At 43.7% G+C, this 23,046-nt stretch overlaps 1 protein-coding gene across 1 annotated transcript in view; it reads right to left on the bottom strand.

The window, feature by feature from the left end:
* Positions 1-23,046, bottom strand: part of LOC136675087 (astrotactin-2-like) — a 469,599-nt gene that overhangs the window by 30,617 nt on the left and 415,936 nt on the right. The window contains exon 20 of the mRNA XM_066651501.1: positions 1,250-1,391. Coding sequence (XP_066507598.1) covers positions 1,250-1,391 — 142 coding nt within the window. The remainder of the gene's footprint in view (positions 1-1,249; positions 1,392-23,046) is intronic.

The following is a 23,046-nucleotide window of genomic DNA, read 5'->3' as shown; positions in this document are numbered from 1 at the left end:
TAAATTTTTTTTTGCAAATATTCCCTCATTTTGAATTTGAGGCCTGTAACACGTTCCAAAAAAGTTGTTTACCACTGTGTTACATCTCATTTCCTTTTAACAGCACTCAACAAGTATTTGGGAACTGAGGACACTAATTGTTGAAGATTTATAGATGGAATTCTTCCCCATTCTTGCTTGATGTACAACTTCAGTTGCTCAACAGTCCAGGGTCTCCGTTGTCATATTTTTTGCTTCATAATGTGCCACATATTTTTAATGGGAGACAGGTCTGGATTGCAGGCAATTTCTTACTACGAAGCCACGTTGTTGTAACACGTGCAGAATGTGGCTTGGCATTGTCTTGCTGACATAAGCAGCGCCATCCCTGAAAAAAGACCTTGCTTGGATGGCAGCATATGTATCTCCAAAACCTGTATGTACCTTTCAGCATTAATAATGCCTTCACAGATGTTCACAAGTTACCAATGCCATGGGCTCTAACACACCCCCATACCATCAGAGATGCTGGGTTTTGAAATTTGCGCTGAAAACAATCTGGACAGTCCTTTTATCCTCTTTGGCCTGGAGGACACAACGTCCATGATTTACAAAAACAATTTGAAATGTGGACTTGTCAGACCACAGGACACTTTTCCTCTTTGCGTCAGACCATCTCAGATGAGCTCGGGACCAGAGAAGCTGGTGGCATTTCTGGGTGTTGTTGATATATGGCTTTCGCTTTCGCTTGCTTGTGAATGACTGAGCCCTTGGGGGAGGCTCTCTATATACCCAATCATGACACTCACCTGTTTCCAATTCACCTGTTCACCTGTGGAATGTTCCAAGCAGGTCTTTTTTGAGCATTCCTTAATTTTCCCAGTCTTTTGTTGCCCCTGTCCCAAACTTTTGTTTATATTAATGTTTTACACAATGTCCCAACTTCATTGGAATTGGAGTTGTAGACATTAGTGTCATGTGTAGCTGCTTTAGGACGTGTGTTTCCACTATGAATGTGCATTAACAAAGCATAATACACTAATTATAAGGGGTTTCTACAGACATGTCTGCAATATACACCAATGAACACCAATATACACCAATCGTCCATAACATTACTGTCACCTCCTAGTGTCTACACTCACTGCAGTTCTACAGTTAAAGACTGTAGACCATATGAAGCTCCGCCCCCTATTCATCAATGCTGTTTGCATCTGCAGTCAACTCAGGTGTCCAGAGGGTATTTGACTGGACCGAGGAAAGGCCTTACTTGTAGAGACTGTCAGGCTCTAGGCACTTGAAGATCAGCGAGTAGATCACAGAGTGAGGATGTTCTCCAATTCTTCTCCCAGGAACCACACATGAAGAACCCAGGCCGGAGAACAGGTCGTCCACCAGGCTCAGCACCTCTCCTGAGAAACAAAGCGAGAAACACGTGTACTTTTATGATGTTTACATTTGTATTTCAGGTGTTTAGACTGGAGCAAAGATGAGAGTAATCTCCCGTTGTCTAACTCCGATTTGCTAAAGGTTTACATTGATATATTTAACAAAAGTGGGGCTTGAGGCTGGAAGGTTGCCGGTTCAATTCCCGGGACCTGCAATAGAAAAAAATAATCCACGCCTGAAGTGACCTGGCCCTGGTGCAAGGCACCTAACCCCCAAAATGTTCCCCAGGTGCTGAGGAGGTTGGCAGAGCTCTGCTCCGGTTGTGTGTTTGTTCACTGCCCCTAGTATGTGTGTAAATAATTACTCACTAGTGTGTGTTTGTGTGTTCACTGCCACAGATGGGTCAAATGCAGAGAAGCAATTTCCCTTAGGGGATCAATAAAGATGTTTTTCTTCTTTCTGTTAAAAGTCAAATTTGGACAGATGTTATGATGTACGCAGTACAGTCCGGTCCAGATGTTTGTGGACTCAGGGGACAACTACTTTAAGGTGAATCTACTGTTGACAAAACAGTTGGATTGTGCAAACCGCTCCTGGATGAGCAGGTGTCCACCTACGTTTAGGTTTGTTGGGCTATAATTGTGAATCTTACATCACCCAACCTGGCCGCACATTGGATTATTATCCTACTGCCCAAACAAATATATATTTTTATGTGTCTTTCTGAAGAAATGATGCATTGCAGTTGGAGCTCATGAGTCTTGTAAACACAAGCAGACCACATGACGTTTCTGAAGAACTCCTGCTGGAAAGCCCTTATAGAGGAATGCAACAATTTCCACCAACCGCTGAAGAAGTGGGGCTTGAAAAAGAAATTGGGCACTACAACATTTTGGATTTTATGGACTTTCCCATAAACAGACGTACAAATGATTGAGAAATCGACTGCTTTTCAATGGGCACCAATATTCATACCAGTATGTGTTTGAGATGTATGGATGATGCTTGGAGGTTAGAGGTGGCTGCAGAACAGAACTGGGGTCTAGGAAAAAGGCGAGTGAAAAAAAAAAGCTCCAAATAAACGTTTTAGTCACTTTCCCAGAAAGCCGACAGTATATAGGGAAACTTCCCGCTCACATTCACAACACCTCAAGAGTTTCCCAGCCAAAAAACGTTTTTTCCTAAGTTCAACCCCCACCCCCAAACCCCATGGGTCTTCTCTCAGGGGTCTACTGTGTCTCAAGAACTTCTGTATATTTTACAAACTTGACATTAATTAAATAGAAAACAATGGCATGGTGACTCGGCTTTAGACCACAAAGAGACCCATGCTGAATAACCCCAATGATGGAATGCCTCAAATTCATGCATAGTTTCCTCTCTACCAAGAAATCCAAACATCTTATGTTCTATATGATACAATCTTTCATCCACACTCCCCTTGAAGCTGACAGTGAAAACAAAGCGTGGTGAATATTCCTACCCGCCTTATGCTATATTTAATGCAGAATTAGCCCAGGGGTTATAGGAGGCTACAAAGAAGGACATTGTATATATATATATATATATATATATATATATATATATATATATATATATATATATATATATATATATATATATATATATATATATATATATATGAAGGTATTGGTATGTACATGAATGGGAAGGTAGTCTTTCATTATGTGTCAGTCTCTGTCCACAGAAACCATTGGTTGGATCACACTTAACTCAGAAGTAAGAGTCCATTGATCAGTTGGGTGAATGCTCAGAGAGTCCTGGTCTACAGACTGTACCCTTATGGCCTCTTAATGTAGGTGAAGGTCAGAAACTGGCCTCTGTGTGGATGTTTTTCATGTGATTTTGACAAGTATTCCCACATTTCCATCCCTCTCCCTTCATAAAGAAGAGGGGCTCTAAGCAGAAGATGGATCTCTGACAGAAGCCACATTGTCTTGGCTAGGAGTGAAAAAAAAAAGCCTCCATCTTTGATGTAGTCCAGAAGGGCCGCTGTTGGTCCTGGGCGCTGCATAAACACTGCTGTTATAATTTTCCCGTCCGTGTGGCCTTGGCCCGGAGAGTGCTGGGGGCTTAGGGAGAATTTATGGAACATATCTGCCGTTACGTCTCGTGTGTTTGCTTTTTTTTGCTCCTGGGCACCCAGGAGTGGGGCCGCCTGCTTCGTGTTAAATTTTAATTACACTGCAAAGTGTTCAGAGATACAGTATTGCTTGGACTGTGGAATTATTACACACACACACACACACACAAACACACACACACATACTCTGTGCGCTCATTGATGATCTAAGTGACACTTTTATGATTATTTTTCCTCCTTCCTTGGATCTAAACCCAGGAGTTACACCAATGGCTTATTACACAGTCAATGATGTCTTATAATGCAGTAACTAATAGCTATAACACAAATAGGTTGCAGATGAAATGAGGAATCAGGATAGACACAGCTACAGTATGGATACACTTGTTGAAATTCTATATTTGTTTCCACATATAACATTTTAATTAAAACATTTTAAAATAAATACATAAATAAATATTTGTCAACGAAATGACACGAGAACAGATGCTCAGTTTCTTGCCTTGTACCTTAAGGGGTTAAAGCAGGGGTTAACATATGATCCCACGCTTAATCAGCCCCCACTGAGTTCTGCCTGCTCTGCCGGCTTCCGCGAGTGTGGCCATGAGTTTCACAGGTTTCATCACTGATCATTTCCTCGGACGATTAGCATTAAGAGGCGGTCGGGGGCCGATGCAGACTGAATTTTGATATGACACTGCCACTCTTCTTGTCGCTGAGACGAACATGCGAGGAATGTGTCTGTCGAGCCAGAGTCTGGCAGCTTCCTGACATCTTCTAGAGAGGCCATGGCAAAAGGGAGACGGAAAAAAAAACAAGGAAAGAGAAGAGAGGAGGAAGAGGAGAAGGAGGAGGGTTTGTGTGTGTGTGTGTGTGTGTGTGTGGTGAGGAAAAATTGTGTGGTGGTGGGAGTGGGGTGGGGGTGTAGGGAGGGATGGACAGCAGACGAAAAATTCAGTTTGAAGTTTTATGTTTCTGAATGTGGTTTGGATCGAATCGGATATCTTTGTATGTTTTGATAATCAGAATAAATCAGAGGTCTGATCCGTGACTGGGACGACGGGAATGGAGGCTGCCCCACTTCCAAAAGGGAGCACTAGTAATTATCACATAATCCAGATACACTAAAGAGGCAAGGAGGCGAAAAACGAGTCAACAGACCACAACTGAGGATACCATCCAAAAGCATGTCAAAAATGATAAATTTACAGAACAAGGCAAGAACCTGCTTCACTTCTAATGGAAGTCAATGTAAGGAGGATTTATTCAGAGATTTTTTGGAGTGATTAGATTGGTCTGGTCTTCATGAAAGTTTCATGGCATGTAAAGGCCATTTCCTGAGCTCAAATGATGTTGAAAAATACAAATTGTAAAAATGGATATACACGGTTTACTTTGATTGGGAATGATGTTTAATGTCACGCTCTGTTTGCAATGGACTTAGCTCCAATGCAAAACTAGTGAAGAAATATTCCAATGACTAACATCTTCTCTGATCAATGGTTATCGATAAGTACGAGTGATTAAATGGTTTTCCTCTTGCTTTAGCACGAGTCTCTACATGTGAAAACCATAAATTCTGTGAGAAAATGTGTGTTCTCCCTGCGTCTGTGTGGGCTTCCTCCAGGTGTTTCGGTTTCCTCACAAAGTCCAAACACTCGCTGCTAGATCGATTGGATTTGAAAATGTACATAGGTGTGTGTGAGTGAGTGAGTGCATGAGTGACTGTGATGGACTTGCACCCTATCCATAGTGTGTTCCTGCTTTGTTTCCAATGAACCCAGCAACTGAATGAAGCAGTTAAAGTAAATACACACAGTACCCGTCAAAAGTTTGGACACACCCTCTCACACATTAAGAAGAGAGCAGTTCTACAGATTAACTCTCAACAAGGCCACGGCTGTTCACTGAAAACCATTCCAGGTGACGACCTCATGAAGCTGACTGAGAGAACGCAGAGAGTGTGCAAAGCTGTCACCAAAGCAACAGGGGGGTTCCTTTGAAGAATGTAAAGTATAAACCATATTCTGCTTTTTTTTTTTTTTTTTTTCTTTTGTTTACTACCTAATTCTATATGTGTTCCTTCATAGTTTAATGTCTTCCACATTCATTGACAACGTAGAATCCTCACAGACAGTCACCAGGAAGAAACCCACGCAGACACAGGGAGAACACACCACAATCCTCACAGACAGTCACCCGGAGGAAACCCACACAGACACAGAGAGAACACACCACACTCCTCACAGACAGTCACCCGGAGGAAACCCACACAGACACAGAGAGAACACACCACACTCCTCACAGACAGTCACCCGGAGCAAACCCACGCAGACACAGGAAGAACACAACACATTCCTCACAGACAGTCACCCGGAGGAAACCCACGCAGACACAGGGAGAACACACCACACGCCTCACAGACAGTCACCCGGAGGAAACCCACGCAGACACAGGGAGAACACACCACACTCCTCACAGACATTCACCCGGAGGAAACCCACGCGGACACAGGGAGAACACACCACACTCCTCACAGACAGTCACCCGGAGGAAACCAACGCGGACACAGGGAGAACACACCACACTCCTCACAGACAGTCACCCGGAGGAAACCCACACAGACACAGGGAGAACACACCACACTCCTCACAGACAGTCACCTGGAGGAAACCCACACAGACACAGAGAGAACACACCACGCTCCTCACAGACATTCACCCGGAGGAAACCCACGCGGACACAGGGAGAACACACCACACTCCTCACAGACAGTCACCCGGAGTAAACCCACTTAGACACAGGGAGAACACACCACACTCCTCACAGACAGTCACCTGGAGGAAACCCACACAGACACAGAGAGAACACACCACGCTCCTCACAGACAGTCACCCGGAGGAAACCCACACAGACACAGGGAGAACACACCACACTCCTCACAGACAGTCACCTGGAGGAAACCCACGCAGACACAGAGAGAACACACCACACTCCTCACAGACATTCTCGAACCCACAACCTCCAAGACCCTGGAGCTGTGTGACAGAGACACTACCTGCTGCACCACCGTGCCACATGTAAATATATTTAATTGTGTTATTTATTATTATTATATATAAATTTATTTATTTATTTTATTTTTTTTTTACAGAGAGATGTCTATTTTTGGACTGTGTAAACTAACGCCACCCACCCGGGCCTACGGTGCAATCTAAAGCAAGTGGTATGCAGCACCTGCTCAGGGTGAAAAAACCTCTTGACTTTCGCAGCAGCAGCAGCCACTCTTCCGTTCAGTGCACACGCTTCACACCAGTCCTTCGGGGCACTGGGCATCCTCATAAAAGTTGCATGGGGTTTATAGATCTACATCTCACATGCAAGTGTGTGTTTTTGTGCACCTGCCTTTGTGTGTTTATGTGGGAGTGCGTTGGAGTGACAGCGACAAGTGAAGCCGAAAAGCATCGCCAGCATCCACTGTCCAGATGGTGATAAACGTCCAGAGTGACTCCTCTCACTGGATTCGTACAGAGGTCTTCACCAACCTGGCAGCTCTCTGAAGTGGGGTTCAGACCCTGGGGCTCAGAATGACAGTTTTCTCCGTAATCACACAGGAAAGTGTTGCTGTTGTGGACATAGTCTTTTTTACATTCTCTTTAGAAGAGCCTTCGAATGAGATGGTCAGCTTGACATGACCTGGAGCAATGGACCTGTGTCCAGTAATTAAGTGGTCAAATATAGCACCGTAATTCCAGTAGCTGTAGCCTGTTTCTGTAAGTGTAACAGTCCTCTGCAATTCGTCTACTTAACCCAAGAACACTCTCTCTCCCGGTCCCCTTCGCTCGCCCCCTAGCACTGACCATTTGCTTTTAGCAGTCAGTGCCCCGGCTCACCCCGTAGCGGCCCACAGCTACAGACTGGCAACGTCCTGCTTTACTTCACCTCACCTCACCCCTTTCAGCTAACACCTTCCTTCTGCCAGCACTCACCCAGAGAGAGAGAGAGAGAGAGAGAGAGAGAGAGAGAGAGAGAGAGAGAGAGAGAGAGAGAATACCCTGCACAGACAGGACTGCCTCCCTGCATTCATTTTTACAGAAGAGAAAAGAAAAAAGAATAAGGAAAAGAAATAAAAAGGTCAAAATGAAAAGTGATTTCTGAAAGAGAGAGAGAGAGAGAGAGAGAGAGAGAGAAATGTGATAGAGAGAGACAGAGAGAGAGAGAGAGAGAGAGAGAGAGAGAGAGAAATGTGATAGAGAGAGACAGAGAGAGAGAGCGAGAGAGAGAGAGATATGATAGAGAGAGAGAGAGAGAGAGAGAGAGAGAGAGAGAGAGAGATGTGTGTGTGTGTGTGTGTGTGTGAGAGAGAGAGAGAGAGAGAGAGAGAGAGAGAGAGAGAGAGAGAGAGAGAGAGATCATTTAACCATGTTTTTGTAAAGCTTCATCAACTGGATCTGGACTCAGGACCTCAGGACTGTGTTGGTCAGTGGTGGATGAGAGACTGGAAGACTATTGCATTCTCTGCTGAAATCAAAACACAGGCTCTGAATTTCACTTCATCACCTGAAACCCATGTGTCACTTTGCTCTGCGTCTGATTCACTGAATCAGTCGTGACCAAAATAAACCAACCATGAACCCGTTAATGACCTTTGGCCCTTTTCCTACAAAGTCTACGGATTGTCGGTGGATATTTAAAGCCGGACGTTTACTTGTTTATCCTCTCACCTGCTGCTCAGGTGCATTTTGGCTTATGTCATTGTGTGTGGATAAGGAGTACAAATCCCATTCATGGATTCCTTGTGTTGACTATGGTCAGGGTTTGCCTTGGACCATCTCTAAATGTAGTTGTAAGGGGCTGATCAGAATGTGTGAATTTGACTTTAGCAATAATAAGGGAATCTCTGTATCAATTCCAGTCGGGGCACTTAGGGCTCTCCTCCAAGTGTGTTGAACTGTCCAAGTATCCGAATGCAAACTTCACATCGTTTCGCAATCCCAGCTGTAGGTTTGAGGGATACCTAGTAAGTGGGTGGAGCTGGGAATGGTCATCATCATCATCATCATTTTGGGTCACGTTGCCACCAGTCAAGCATTGAACGTGAGACACCTCCTGCCCCAGAAACCTTCTTCTTGGGGATCCTTGGGCATTCCCAGGTCAGCCACAAGATTGCAATGTCCAACAAGAAAAAGAATGAACCCTGCAAGAACACAAGAGCTTCTACAGAGCTTTATAGTGTGATCGAACAGCATGTACCCTCCACAGGAACTGTATCCGTCTTACATGACTCGCCGATCGAATTCCCTACCACGTACCTCCATCTATTCTCAAGTGTCAAATCTAGACATGCTGCCGTTTCCTGCCATCTTCAAGGATGCGGGAAAGTGCCTGAAATCTGAGAAGGGGTCGCTTCCTTTTCCCAGGAGAGGTCTTGAATGAAGCAGACAGCATCCATGCCACGGACCTCGCGAGGGATTCCCACTGCTGTGCTGAACCGCCTGTGTGTTTAGATGTCAGTCCAAAGGGGAGGGTTTTTTTGTTTTGTTTTTTTTCTTTTTTTTTCGGTTGTGAAGTGTTTCCACATTTGCTCGGAAAGCGAGGCTCGCACTGGAGCAGCTGAACGTATCCTGACCTCCACCCGAGGCTCCATATGAATATCATCGTAATTGGACTAAACACGCTTAATTAAACAAGTTAGACAGTTTCCTTGGGAGTGTCATACCACCCTTCAGGGTAACAAAACACAAACAAACATTTGGTCCCAATAAGGGCAACATCTGTTGGAAACAGCTCTCTCCCTCGCTCTCTCTCTCTCCCTCTTTTTCAAGGAACCCCATGTTTTGAAAGGCACAGCTTCAGCTTAACCCTTCCCAGCCTCGGTGTGATTAGTTGATGGGAAGAATGGGAACGATCACCGTGTCTCAAGGGTGACCCGGGATTTGTTACTCGGTCCTGGCCTTATAGAGGCATACCTGAAGATTTTGGTTGGGGGTTCTGCAGGGTTGCCTGGTACCTGTCAGCCTGGCTTGTCAATATGAATGAGAACCACATGCAGCTGGAGGAGATTAGCGCAGAAATTCTATTACCGGGGAGGCGTATTGCGTGATCTGGAGTTAACACAGCGATTAAAACCTCATGGCAAATGGGAGGTGACCTCTCAACAGCATGAGCAGACAAGAAACAAATCATAGGCCACATTTTGAGAGAGACATACTCAGGACTCTTTCCTCTCTGTGCTTCAGTTGTCAGTGCTTGGGAATGGGAGTTATTCTATAGACATCTGGCCTACAGGGAAAACTGTCTGGCTTATGTACATCTTACTTACAGCATCTCAAGGAAGAGGAGATATATATATATATATATACATACACCTAAGGGAAATACACTTCTACAAACTTGAATGAGCAAAGATGAAGTCATTATGTGTTTGCTGCATTTTACCTGGCTATATGTTTTACAGGCATCAGTGTTTACTACTAGGAGTTCATGACGCATGCAAGTGATTTCACACCTGACTTCAAGACAAGGCTTTAGAGAAATTTGACATGATCAGCACAGGAAAACATGAGCCAGAGATGTTATAGTGTTGTAGGTTTGCGGGTAGTAAACATTACGGACTGAAGTCTCTGTGCAAAAAAAAAAAAAAAAAAAAAAATGTTTGTTTTGTGTGTGTGTCTGTCTATGTGAAATTGTATTTAAAAAAAATTGACATATTTTCCTGCTGTTGTATCGTTATGTGGTAACTGCTGCACAGTATTAAAATGAAAATGATCATTTTATTAATGAAAATAACCTAAAGTTTAAGCAATTTGAAAATGGTGAGTGAGAACAATTTATTAGTTGCTGCATTCGTTATCAGCTCCATCAGGAAAAAAATGCTACAAAATCATTGTCAAAAGAACAGATTGAATTTTTCTGTTCTTAGGAATAATATTGGATCCAAAAATACGTGTGAGTTTTGTTTTAAATGATTTCAAGATGGTGATTATGATGTTAGCATTCTTAAATGAAGCATATAAATTATTATTATTTTTTTAAATTAAATTACAGTTTTCACAATGCCCAAATGCAAAGTGCAGACTAGTGATGTATAAAACCCCCAGATGTTTGACTTGGAATTGTCAGAATAACCAAACGTCTTGATGAGTCCTCCCAGTGTTTCTCCAGCTCTTCGAAAGTAATGTCCCAGACATAAAGATTTTCTAAACGATAGCCATAAGGCAGTCAGGTCCACGCCCCTTTCCAGACAAACATCTGGGGGCATGAGTGAGTCACTTTGGGTTTCTATGATTCCTTCACTTATTTATGTTACTACCGAGTGCCTAAAGCAAAACACAAGCCGAAAGAAGGCAGGAAAGTTACACTAAACCACGCCACGATACCGCTCTCTTCCAGTTTCTTATAATTAGCTTTGGCAAGTTAAGCCCTGCACTATGTCTCTAAAATGTCCTAAGACTTTTGCAATTTTTTTTTTCTCTAGAACACTCCAGTTGTGTTAGACTAATTAGACGCCAATAAACAGATGTCATTTCTAAGCCAAGATTATAAAGTCAGGCTGGTCTTAACTCATTTATAAAAGCTGCACTTGAGCTTCATGCAGATCTCCTGAAAGACATAGGATAGGGTGCTCGGGACCAGCTGTGGACATGAGGTCACCGTGCTCAATGCCAAGTGTTGGCCAGAGGTGTGTAAAGCCCCCAGCACTGGTTTGGAATTTATTTTATATTCTTAAATCTTATTCTTGTTTGTTTTTACTGTTCTTTTTGTTTCTGTAAAGAACTTTGAACTGCCTTTATGTAGGTTAATAAGATTCTTTATAAATAAACTGGCCTTAGTGGAGCAGTGGATTTGCATTTTCTGAAGTTGGAGTTGTGAGTTTAAGTGGTGTTTATGATCTCCCTACAAAGCTCTATACTAAAAATAGATTTCTTAGGTGTCAGGAAATACTCTGTGTTGTTGGGCACACCTTTTGCAATTTTAGCTGGAAATTTCACATTGAAATAAATGCTAAACGGCTAATCTGTGGAAATGGAAATACTGTAGGTTCTGTTCATATGCATACATTTGTATATATGAATTTGAAATTAATACGTATGAAAAAAGAAATCTATTTGTTTGCTTGTCATTTCTCCCATTCAGGCCGTATAAAGGTGAAGGGGTGCATTGGGCACAGTCAGAAAGGAGATATCTACTCCGTCCCAAAACAAGCAGGCAATGACGGACGAGAGTTCTTAAGAAGAGTGTGCTACTAAGAATAAGGCTTCTTGGAACAAGTTACTTTTATTTTTTTCCCCCTGAACTTCTATTATAAATGACTTAGTCATTTTGTCACAGTGATTTGCTTTGAAGCAGCCTTTATATCATGACTCTGAGGAATGATTCAGTATCTGACGGCAGGTACGCAGAAAAGTCAGTGTGGGACACTAAATGATGCAGAATGGTAAGAATCACTAAAGCTTTTAGCCATCTGTGAACAAACGCCATCTAATTTTACAGTGTTCTGTACACCACTGGGTCTTAAATTGTCCTGATGAATAAGGAATCAAGGAAAGGGTGAATATCTAATTAATTTGTCCCAAATTTCTAATCTTTTTTTTTACCAAATATAGTATGTTCAGTTTACTATGGTATTAGTATATCATCTCTGTCCAAAGAAATACATGTATCTCTCAGTTTTTTTTGTTGTTCTTCGCCTTGTAATTTCATGATGAATGAACGAATATTCATTCATTCATTCATTCATTGTCTGTAACCCTTATCCAGTTTGGGGTTGCGGTGGGTCTGGAGTCTACCCAGAATCCCTGGGTACAAAGCAAGAATACACCCTGGAGGGGGCACCAGTCTTTCACAGGGTGACACACACACTCACACACCACAATCCTCACAGACAGTCACCCGGAAGAAACCCACGCAGACACAGGGAGAACACACCACACTCCTCACAGACACTCACCCAGAGGAAACCCATGCAAACACAGGGAGAACACACCACACTCCTCACAGACAGTCACCCGGAGAAAACCCATGCAGACACAGGGAGAACACACCACACTCCTCACAGACAGTCACCCGGAGGAAACCCATGCAAACACAGGGAGATCACACCACACTCCTCACAGACAGTCACTTGGAGGGCACCCACGCAGACACAGGGAGAACACACCACACTCCTCACAGACAGTCACCCGGATGAAACCCACTCAGACACAGAGATAACACACCACACTCCTCACAGACAGTCACCCGGAGGAAACCCACTCAGACACAGGGAGAACACGCCACACTCCTCACAGACAGTCACCTGGAGCAGGACTCAAACCCACAACCTCCAGGTTCCTGTACCTGTGACAGAGACACTACCTGCTGCACTACCGTGCCACTCCTGAATGGACCAATAGAAATGCTTAAAATTACTTGGAATGTAATCAGTTTCCATTGATTTCTACTGAAATTTACATTTTTTTTTCTTTTTTTTTTTTTTGTCAACAGCAGCAATATGGAGTCAACAAGAAGCAGACTATAATATTGAAAGTGAAAGGAGATATTTCAAGAATTAAGACTGATTTTGGACCATTAATACACAGGACTGATCTTAAACTACAACTTTGCATTTTACATGGAATGGGATTTGTATTTATTTATTGTTAACGGACGCTTAGACAATCCTTCAACTAACCTGCCATATTAAAATGTCAAATTCCTATTTATGACAATAAATATGTTCAGAACGTGATGGATATCAGTCTAATTGTGTAAATTGAAAGAGTCTGGCTCTCTAAATGTAGCTCTGAACAAATTTGTCAAAGCATCTGCACCAAAGGACTAAAGGCAAACCTATCTGCCATTGCTTTTTCAGGTTGTAGAACTCCTTGAACCCTCACCCTCAACTCTCTGCTCAATGGTGGCGGTCTCATGAAAGCACCAGCTTGGGACTTTCCAGTTTCAGCTTCTATTGGCCCTCAGGGTCCATTCCCACCTTTGCCTGGGAAAAGAGCTGTGTTTACAGTAAAGCATCTGGACTTGACATTACAGTCTCTTCTCCACCGGCACTAACCCTGCCTTTTGTGGCTCAAGCTTCAGGAGCAGTAGGTTTCCCCCTGTTTGATTAATCTGGAGAATTGCTGCAGCTTTGGCCACAGGAGGGACCTCCAGGTCCTGCCTGAGGCGAAGAGTCACCGTTAGGACGATGGAAGCCCAGAGAAATCAACACATGCTGCATAGCAAAGCAGCGAAAGCCGCAGGGCCTTCCGTGGACATCTGTTTATGCAATCCAATCAATATTGATCAGCTTCACAGAGGCCTCGTGGGGGCCGGCAGATGGAGTGAATTGTCAAATATGAGCTTGGTTCATCGACGTGGACCTTTAAAGTCCTGGAACACCCATAAGTAGTCAGTTCTCAGAACTTCCAACTTGTCCAGTGTCTGAGAGATTGATTCCAGGTCCGGAGTGAGCCGTTTCTGCGTCCATTCCTCTTGGCCTTGTGGAGAAAGAGGCCTTGGCCTTGTTGAACCTCTTACACGAGATCCATCACGTGATCCACTGACGTTACGAATGGCAGTGCGGATCATTTCATCTCCGTACATATCTGCGTCCTGGGACTCCTAAATAACCCATGGATTCCTGCATACAGAAGCCTACGGAATCCTCTAACTGAGCTAGGCCATCTGGTTTTCCATGGCGCAACACTAAAGTAACATGTACTCACTTTTCTTTAAGCTGCATCGTGCGAGAATATAAAGTTTTGAGGACGTAGATAGAGCATCCAGTGTTGGTGGACCCTTAGACCTTGACTGGAAGTTGTCCATTTGGGAGGAAGCAGGTACATCTCTCACGTCTTGTGCACGTCTTAACCCCAGGCTCCATGCTGAAGCAGACGTGAGTCTGTTGCCAAACAGGGCTTAATTTTTTTATTTATTTATTTATTTTTTTTAATGGGCTTCCTAAGCTGCCAGCCACATCCCCTGTTAAACTGTCAGCACTCTCTCCACCATACACACACCTGAGCTGCTTCCTCTCTTCCCCTCCACCACCAGTCCTCACACTTCTGACAAGAACGGAAACTCGGAGTATATGCTGATGCAACAGGATAAGTGTGTAACTTGGGAGGAATCAAGGTCAGTAACACTTCTCTTCGGAGGTCCACTGGCAACAGCTTGTAGATGTTTACTTTGCCTTTAACTGACAGTCAAATGAACATTTCTGCAAGGTAACATAACATTCCAATAATGGCTAATTTAACACACACTCAAACCCAAATCGTTGCCCTAAATTAATGACTAATCATAAGCTTAAATTGAACATTCTCTCAAACCAAAGCTAAAAATGGGAGCTTTTCTGCTTGAGTCAACGTTTAATGTTCACTATTCACACGTAAATGGAATTTGTACAAATTGTACTAAAAGACTGTGCCCAGGATTGAGAAACTGTGTACAAACTATAATTGGAAGTTGTAAAATGTGTATTTTTAATCTTTGTGGATGTTCACGTAAACGTCTGGCAACCCAGTGTTAAAAAAAAAGAAAAAAAAAAAGCCTTAAAACTTCCTCTAAACTAAACCATACCCTAACCTCAGCTGTAAACCTAACCCTAAATTTAAAGGCAAACATAACTTTAAGCTCCTCGAGATTAGAAACAGCAGCATTTGGTCCTTGTTTAATGCTATTCCTAACATCTAAAGCTGTTGTAAAATATACAGTATACGCAACACCTGCCACCACCTCACAACATCTGACTTCCATATTAATGTGCCACTGTATTAAACACGGAAAGTTTAAATCAGTTCTACAGGAACAGAGCGATATTGAGATGGAAATAGGGTGCTTTACATCGCTATAAAACTTTTTATACAGTGTCTACTTTTGAAGATGAGAAAATGTTCAAGACCCCCAACTCTGACAGACACACACACACACACACACACACACACACACACACACACACACACACATTTTACTTCCAAACTCCACTGGAGTGTATTTTAAACATTTCAATTTGTTCCAAAGTGCAACTTCTTGTTGAAAAAAAGGCAAATAAAGTGACAAATCACACTCTTGAAAAGCAAACAAACAAACAAAAAAAAAAAAAACAGTTGTTTTAAAGTCCAGTTATGTTCCCTAAAGGTATATTCCAGGTGAATGTTTGTAAGCTTTAATTACAGAAATGTGTAAAATAAAATACATAAATTCATTCATTATATGTAAGTGCTTATCCAGTCCAGGGGCACAGTGGGTCCAGAGCCTACCTGGAATCATTGGGTGCAAGGCAGGAATACACTCTGGAGGGGGCGCCAGTCACACCTTCACACATTCACACCTACGGACACTTTTGAGTCTCCAGTCCACTACCAACGTGTGTTTTTGAACCATGGGAGGAAACCGGAAACCATCCAGAGGACACCCACGCAGACACAGAAAGAATACACCACACTCCTCATAGACCGTCACCCGGAGGAAACCCACGCAGACACAGGGAGAACACACCACACTCCTCACACACAGTCACCCGGAGGAAACCCACGCAGACACAGAGAGAACACACCACACTCCTCACAGACATTCACCCGGAGGAAACCCACGCAGACACAGGGAGAACACGCCACACTCCTCACAGACAGTCACCTGGAGGAAACCCACGCCGACACAGAGAGAACACACCACACTCCTCACAGACATTCACCCGGAGGAAACCCACGCAGACACAGAGAGAACACACCACACTCCTCACAGACATTCACCCGGAGGAAACCCACGCAGACACAGGGAGAACACGCCACACTCCTCACAGACAGTCACCCGGAGGAAACCCACACAGACACAGGGAGAACACACCACACTCCTCACAGACAGTCACCCGGAGGTAACCCACGCAGACACAGAGAGAACACACCACACTCCTCATAGACAGTCACCTGGAGGAAACCCACGCAGACACAGAGAGAACACACCACACTCCTCACAGACATTCACCCGGAGGAAACCCACGCAGACACAGGGAGAACACGCCACACTCCTCACAGACAGTCACCCGGAGGAAACCCACACAGACACAGGGAGAACACACCACACTCCTCACAGACAGTCACCCGGAGGTAACCCACGCAGACTCAGAGCGAACACACCACACTCCTCACAGACAGTCACCCGGAGGTAACCCACGCAGACACAGAGAGAACACACCACACTCCTCACAGACAGTCACCTGGAGGAAACCCACGCAGACACAGAGAGAACACACGAAATTCCTCACAGTCACAGTTAAGTGGCACGCGATATGTATCTTATACATTTAACTTGCTGCCCCATCTCATCCCTGAATTATCTCTGACCCAACCCCCTCCTCCCTCCCCACACTGTGCACTTTGGGACATCACTAAAAGTAGCTGTGGTAGCTGTGTAAAACAACATTTACACCCAATAAATCGCTATGAAAGTTGGAGCTGCTTGGTCAGGGTAGACTGCTCAGTACAGACAGCACAGATGTCACTGGGCTCGTGTTTGTCAAGGGGCTGAAAGGCTTCAGGTTAGGATGATCCTGAGCTCATGAGTGGGAGTCAGAGTGTCTGGTTCTGGACCGGTCAGTGTGTCGGTTGGGCAGTGTGAGGCTGACTCATTGTTAGGCATCGGCGCTAGGATGTGAGATCACTCTGCTCCACTTCACTCCACTAGAGACATGAAGGTCAGTTCAGGCGAAGCCACAGCGTAACAAACGACTCGCACAAACCACATACACTGCACACACTTACCCTCACACACACGCTTTCTATATTTTACACACACACACACACACATCTATACAATCCCTCCCTCTCTCTCTCTCTCTCTCTCTCTCTGTCAACATCCCCAAACTTCCTTCAGCTTTCCCTCCTCCTCACTCACCTCATGGTCTCTTCATGTTCTAACTTCACTCACTTCCTTGTCCCTTACTCCCTCTATTTTTTCCTTTTCCCTTCACCTCCTGTCCATTTCTGTGTCGTGGCATGTCCACCAGCCTGTGCCAATGTCTGAGAAGTGATTATGTGAGGAAAAAAAAGAAGCAGAAGAAGAAGAAGACGATGATGATGATGATGACGACGAAGAAGAAAAAGGCGACTTGCAACCTGCTGGTCACAGCCTTGAATTTTGAAAAGGCCAGTCTCTCCTCTGACATCACTGCCTCTATTCAGTTTATTAGCAGGGGACACAGGTCCCGTTATTCCACCCCCGACAAACACACAGCTAGTGCAGGGGGGTGCTGGATGCTCTGGTGTTTGGTAGCGCTTCCCATGAATTCTTCATTCATAAATATTTATAGGTGTATTCAAGAAATGTGAAAAGATGTACACAATGCCTTATGACTTTATTAAAACAAGTATATGACTTCATCAAGTCAGGTTTCTTAAAGCATTATATCATCTGTTCATAAGAACGGCGTAGTGCAGCTTGACTAGACTTCACAGTGTCCAGATGGACATCTATTTCAATGTCTTACAGAACCTGATTAATGTCGTCATAGAGACATATGCAGTTACGTAGGGCACATCACGATTTAGAACTAATTAAATGAACAAGGTGTCAGTGACTTGCTTGTTTTAGTTTTTGAAGGTTGCTGGTTAATTGGTTTATTTATTTATTGCATATTGTACAATGACTATGTTCAACTTTGTAACAGATACATACCTCTTATAAAACTTACAGGACACGGTGTTAAAGCTATGCCACAGATGGAAGAGTGAAAACAAAAGCCTCCACCTGCAAAAACAAACCACGCACTCTAAACAAGGATACAAATTCCACTTATGCTAATCCACTGGACGGAATTTAATTATTCCTGTATTTAATCTGACCTCATTTGCATCTCCGCGTCCTGGTTCCGAGCAAATGACGTCAATTTTAAGGAGAGCACGGACCCTTCTTTTTTCTCTTCATTCGGAGGCAAACGATCCCTGGCTCCTCAGAATCAGAGGCTTTCTTTGGGGTGAACCCAAATTAGAAACAGCAAAAATAATTTCACACTTTCCAAAATAATATGGCCCTGGTGGTCTTTGCCCTTCTGCAAAGCCCTGTACCTTGCCAAGGGAGTTAATTGGCCAGTGGTCTCCTGTCATAATGTTATGGCGGAGAACATGTCGAGCTCAAATACCAAACCCAGTGACCTCATCTGACGCAGAATTGAAGTGGACTGGCCATTACATCACCGCCCGTGTGGCATTTGGATTTAAGGCCAGTTAAACACAGTGAATGCCATGGTAATAAAAATAGCAAACTTAGAAATCATTAGTGTCCATGATGTGTGTTTGTTTGTTTGTGTGTGTGTGTGTGTGTGTGTGTGTGTGTGTACATTATGACGTCTATGCAGTAATGTAGCATAAGCTCCACACTAATAAAATAACATACACTGGGTCTGTATCCACCGGCACTGACCTTATTAAACAGAGCAGGGAAAACCTGGGAGGACCATTCGCTATCGATTCTGATTCAGTTATCGGTTATTAATCACATTGATTTGTTGGTATTTGTTGGGACTTGCAGGGGCTAATTGTGAGGAATATCTGCTGTAGAAGTAGTGACTTTATTTTACCAGAAATAATTTTAATTTAATATTGTCAGTTTATAATATAAATCTAATTGATTATTATTAATTATAAATAATCAATAATCAATGTTAGCATTTATGTTTATATGTATTTTTATGCACAGAATAAGTGAGGAAGGACCTGTGTGTGTGTGTGTGAGAGAGAGAGAGAGAGAGAGAGAGAGAGAGAGAGAGAGAGAGATAGTAGTGTGTGTCTGTGTGTGTGTGAGACAGAGAGAGTTTGTATATGTGTGTGTATTAGAGATAATGAGAGTTTCTGTGTGTGTGACAGTGAGTGTGTCTATTAGAGAGACAGAGTGTGTGTGTGTGTGAGTGTGTGTGTGTGAGTGTGTGTGTGTGTGTGTGACAGTGAGTGTGTCTATTAGAGAGAGAGAGAGAGAGAGAGTGTGTGTGTGTGTGATCCCGCTCCTGGCACACTGCCTGCTCTCCAATCTGCTGATGGCTCGGCTCGTGACGCCTGCAGGAGCGCTGGCCATTTTTAGCCGATGAGGTCATCCTTAATTAAGCAACCAAAGGCTGGGCGGCCGGTCCACTCCAATTCGTTATCTGCTCCTCCTCAAGGACGGCCTTTTATCTCCTTCTTTAATTGAATCTCGCTCCAGAGACGGCCCTTTATCGGCCAGAATCGGCACTCCGCCACCGCGGGGAACGTTACATAAACAAAAGGAGCCCACCCCCGAGGGGGAGAGGGAGGGCCACCCCTAATGGGAGCTGGTGGCTGGTTGAATGTTGTGGGGTGTATGGTGGTATGGGGGTGGAGAGATGGAAGGATCAAGGTAAGGAGGGACGGGGAGGGGATTGAAGGAGGGAGAGATGCAGGTAGGAGCTGCTGGGGGTGGTTTGGGGGTGTGTATGCCGGGTTAGAGGGACGTGGAGGCAGGAGGAGAGGAGGGCTGGTCCTGAAGGAAGGTTTGTAGGTCTAACGAGGGATGGAGGAAAGATGAACCAAATGTTAAAGGGATGGATGGATGGACGGGTGCTTACTGAGGGGTGAAGGGATGGAGGGATGTAAAAAGGAGAAGAGGGGGCAGTGCATACCCCATAAGCCCAAAGAATAATGTGATGAAGCTGAAGAGGAAGATGAAATGGAGACAAAAATAAAAAGATCAAATGCCCCTCTCTTCACTCTGTCACAGCAGAAGTGCTACGATGACATCATCGGCATGTAGGACCAGAGCGAGCACATTCCTCTCTCTCTCTCTCTCTCTCTCTCTCTCTCTCTCTGTGTGTGTGTGTGTGTGTGTGTGTGTGTGTTCCTTTTTCACTCTCACTAAGTCCTACACTTTCTGGCTCTTGCTCTCACTACAGAGCAAGATATCACTGTGAGATAATTCTCTCTCTCTCTCTCTGTCTATCGGTCTCTCGCTCTCTCTCTTTCTCTCCCTCTCTCCTTCTCTCTCTCTCTCTCTCTCTCTCTCTCTCTCTCTCTCTCTCTCTTACTTTCTCTCTCTCTTTCTCTCCCTCTCTCTCTCTCTCTCTCTCTCTCTCTCTCTCTCTCTCTCTCTCCCCACTCTCTTCCCCTCTCTCCTCTCTCTCTCTCTCTCTCTCTCTCTCTCTCTCTGTTCTACTGATTTAACGCTGTCTGGTTGAGAACCAAGAGGCTGTTCATGACACTCTTTTTCATTCTTAATTAGTGAATGTGGGAGAGAGACAAGATGCTGCTATGTCTAGACAGTGTGTGTGTGTGTGTGTGTGTGTGTGTGTGTGTGTGTGTGTGTGTGTGTGTGTGAGTGTGTTTGTGTGTGTGCAAAAGAGAGAGAGTGACCTATAGTGAAACTAACAAACATCTGACTACAGACATTTACACAGAAACATATAACTCCCACTGCAGCACACAGCAGCAGCAGAAAAACACGAAACTAAAATAAAATTGTTGTGTACTCTACAGTAAACCATTATACTCTATACATTATGACGCACTGTACAGTAGGCACTCTCCAGTAAACTATAGCTATAATTTATACTTTCCAGTGAACTACACACTAATACCCTATACTTAACACTCCTATATACACTATACACTTCATATGCTTAGATCATAATGTATAGGTGTAATAGAGGTTATAGTGTGATATACAGTGTACACAGCTTAGAAATTATATAATGTACAGTGCTATAGAATACTGCATGTAATGAACTCCAGACTACACTATAGTATATACACACACTCAATCAGGAGCATATGATCCAGTACCTGAGAGAGGGAGGGGCCACTAGTGACTACCGTCAGCCAAAAAGGTGAGCGTGCAAACGACTTATTCTTCTCTATGTGCGTCTGTAGATTTAAGACTTTAAAATGTTTCCAAAATTACACCCTGTCCTTTGGGAAATGGGATGAGAATTTGTTTTTCAATGACATAAGCCTTTTAATGACGGTTCGGGATGCTGGAAACTGTTCTCTGCCACTTGCTCTTGTCCTGTGTCCTCTGTTGGAGAGTGAAGGTGCTGTGTGAGGCTTTAACTATGAACCAGACCAAGTCTCAGAGCTGGAGATGGCCAAACACAAACAGAAAGCGAGGCTCCTCTCTCCAGCAGCTCCTGCCTCTGGGTACGGATGCCATCTAGAGGCTTTTCCAACATGTGACGGGGAGAGAGAGAGAAAGAAATGAGTCTCCTGTGTGCATTAACTTCAGCAAGATGCTGTAAATAGGGGAACTCTGGGAATGCAAGGCATGGGATTGTGCATCACTGCAAAAGTGATAGGTGTGGAAGGTAATTAGAAGGAAATGTCTTTAATGAATTCTCATTGTAATAAATATTCATGCTCAAATAATGCATGAGACTTAAACGTTCATAATGTTTAATATCAGTTAATTGGACTCGAATATTTTCCAAGCCAATTTGGATCATGTTTATTGGTCTGTATTGGTCTGAGACAATATAAAGGATAGCCTAAACCATGTAGAAAAAATGATTTACATTTGTTTCCTTAGAATTTATTTGTAATTTTATTTCTAAAACCATTAAACATCCAACAAACGTTCTGGTTTGGGACTCTTGTTTAAAAAGTCGCCTACAGTTTATTTAAGGTCACAAAGCTTGCCACGTTGCCACCTTAAATCTAGCAACCAACAGAGCACTAAGAGAAAGAGTGTATATATGGAATATAGGCTGATAATACATTACACGCAGTGGATTATGACCACCCCTGGGGTCAGGTGACATAGCCTCACTGCTGGGAATCGATCTTAATGCAGCAGATTGTTGGGCGAGCGTCGTGTTGTAAAGTTGTTTACAGACAGTTGAAGGAGAATGTTGTGAGCCCAGCGCTGGTCAGAACAAAGCCCAAAGGTTTTATTTACTTTAATTAACAAAATGCAAAACATATTTGCGGGCACTGACTCAACTGCCTTTAGGTGAGCGCTGCTGTGGTGGGTTGTGAAATTTCCCAAATATCACCCCATGCGTGCGAGTGGGGGAGAAAGAGAGAGAGAGAGAGAGAGAGAGAGAGAGAGAGAGAGAGAGAGAGAGAGAGAGAGAACCCAAGCCAACAGGACGAAACTGGAGTGCACTGTTTACTTTGCAATTATCCATTCAGCTCTTTGAGGAGCTCAACAAGTCTCTGTGTTCCTCTGAAGTATAAACGGTAGCTTTCAATTCCATTTTTCTCCTAAAACAAGATGGAGGACTTTCCTGGAGACCAGAGGAAATGTTTCTGAGCTGGATCCATGTTCGTGCCACTGTAATGAGATCCTGGGCATACTGCATTTAAGCAGAGTGGATACAAATCAATGGGTGGTCTCAAATAAAACACTTTGTATGTCCAACCCTTTCCAGACAGCACAATGGGATGTTCTGGAGCAGTTACACCTCCACTTAGGGTCATTATGACCAGTGTCAATGGGCAGCTAGAGGTGTACAAAACCACCCCCAACACACAAATACCCCCAGTGAGAGTGTGTCCAAGCTAATTATACAATATCAGTATTTGACCAAATGGTTGAATGCCATCAAATCCTCACTGAAATGTTCTGACATTTTAAATAGAGCCTTCTCAAAACAGTAA

Source organism: Hoplias malabaricus, chromosome 2 (genome assembly GCF_029633855.1).
Source record: "Hoplias malabaricus isolate fHopMal1 chromosome 2, fHopMal1.hap1, whole genome shotgun sequence".
Taxonomy (NCBI): Eukaryota; Metazoa; Chordata; class Actinopteri; order Characiformes; family Erythrinidae; genus Hoplias; species Hoplias malabaricus.
Note: the sequence above shows the minus strand (reverse complement) of the source record. Positions and strands in the feature narration are given on the sequence as shown.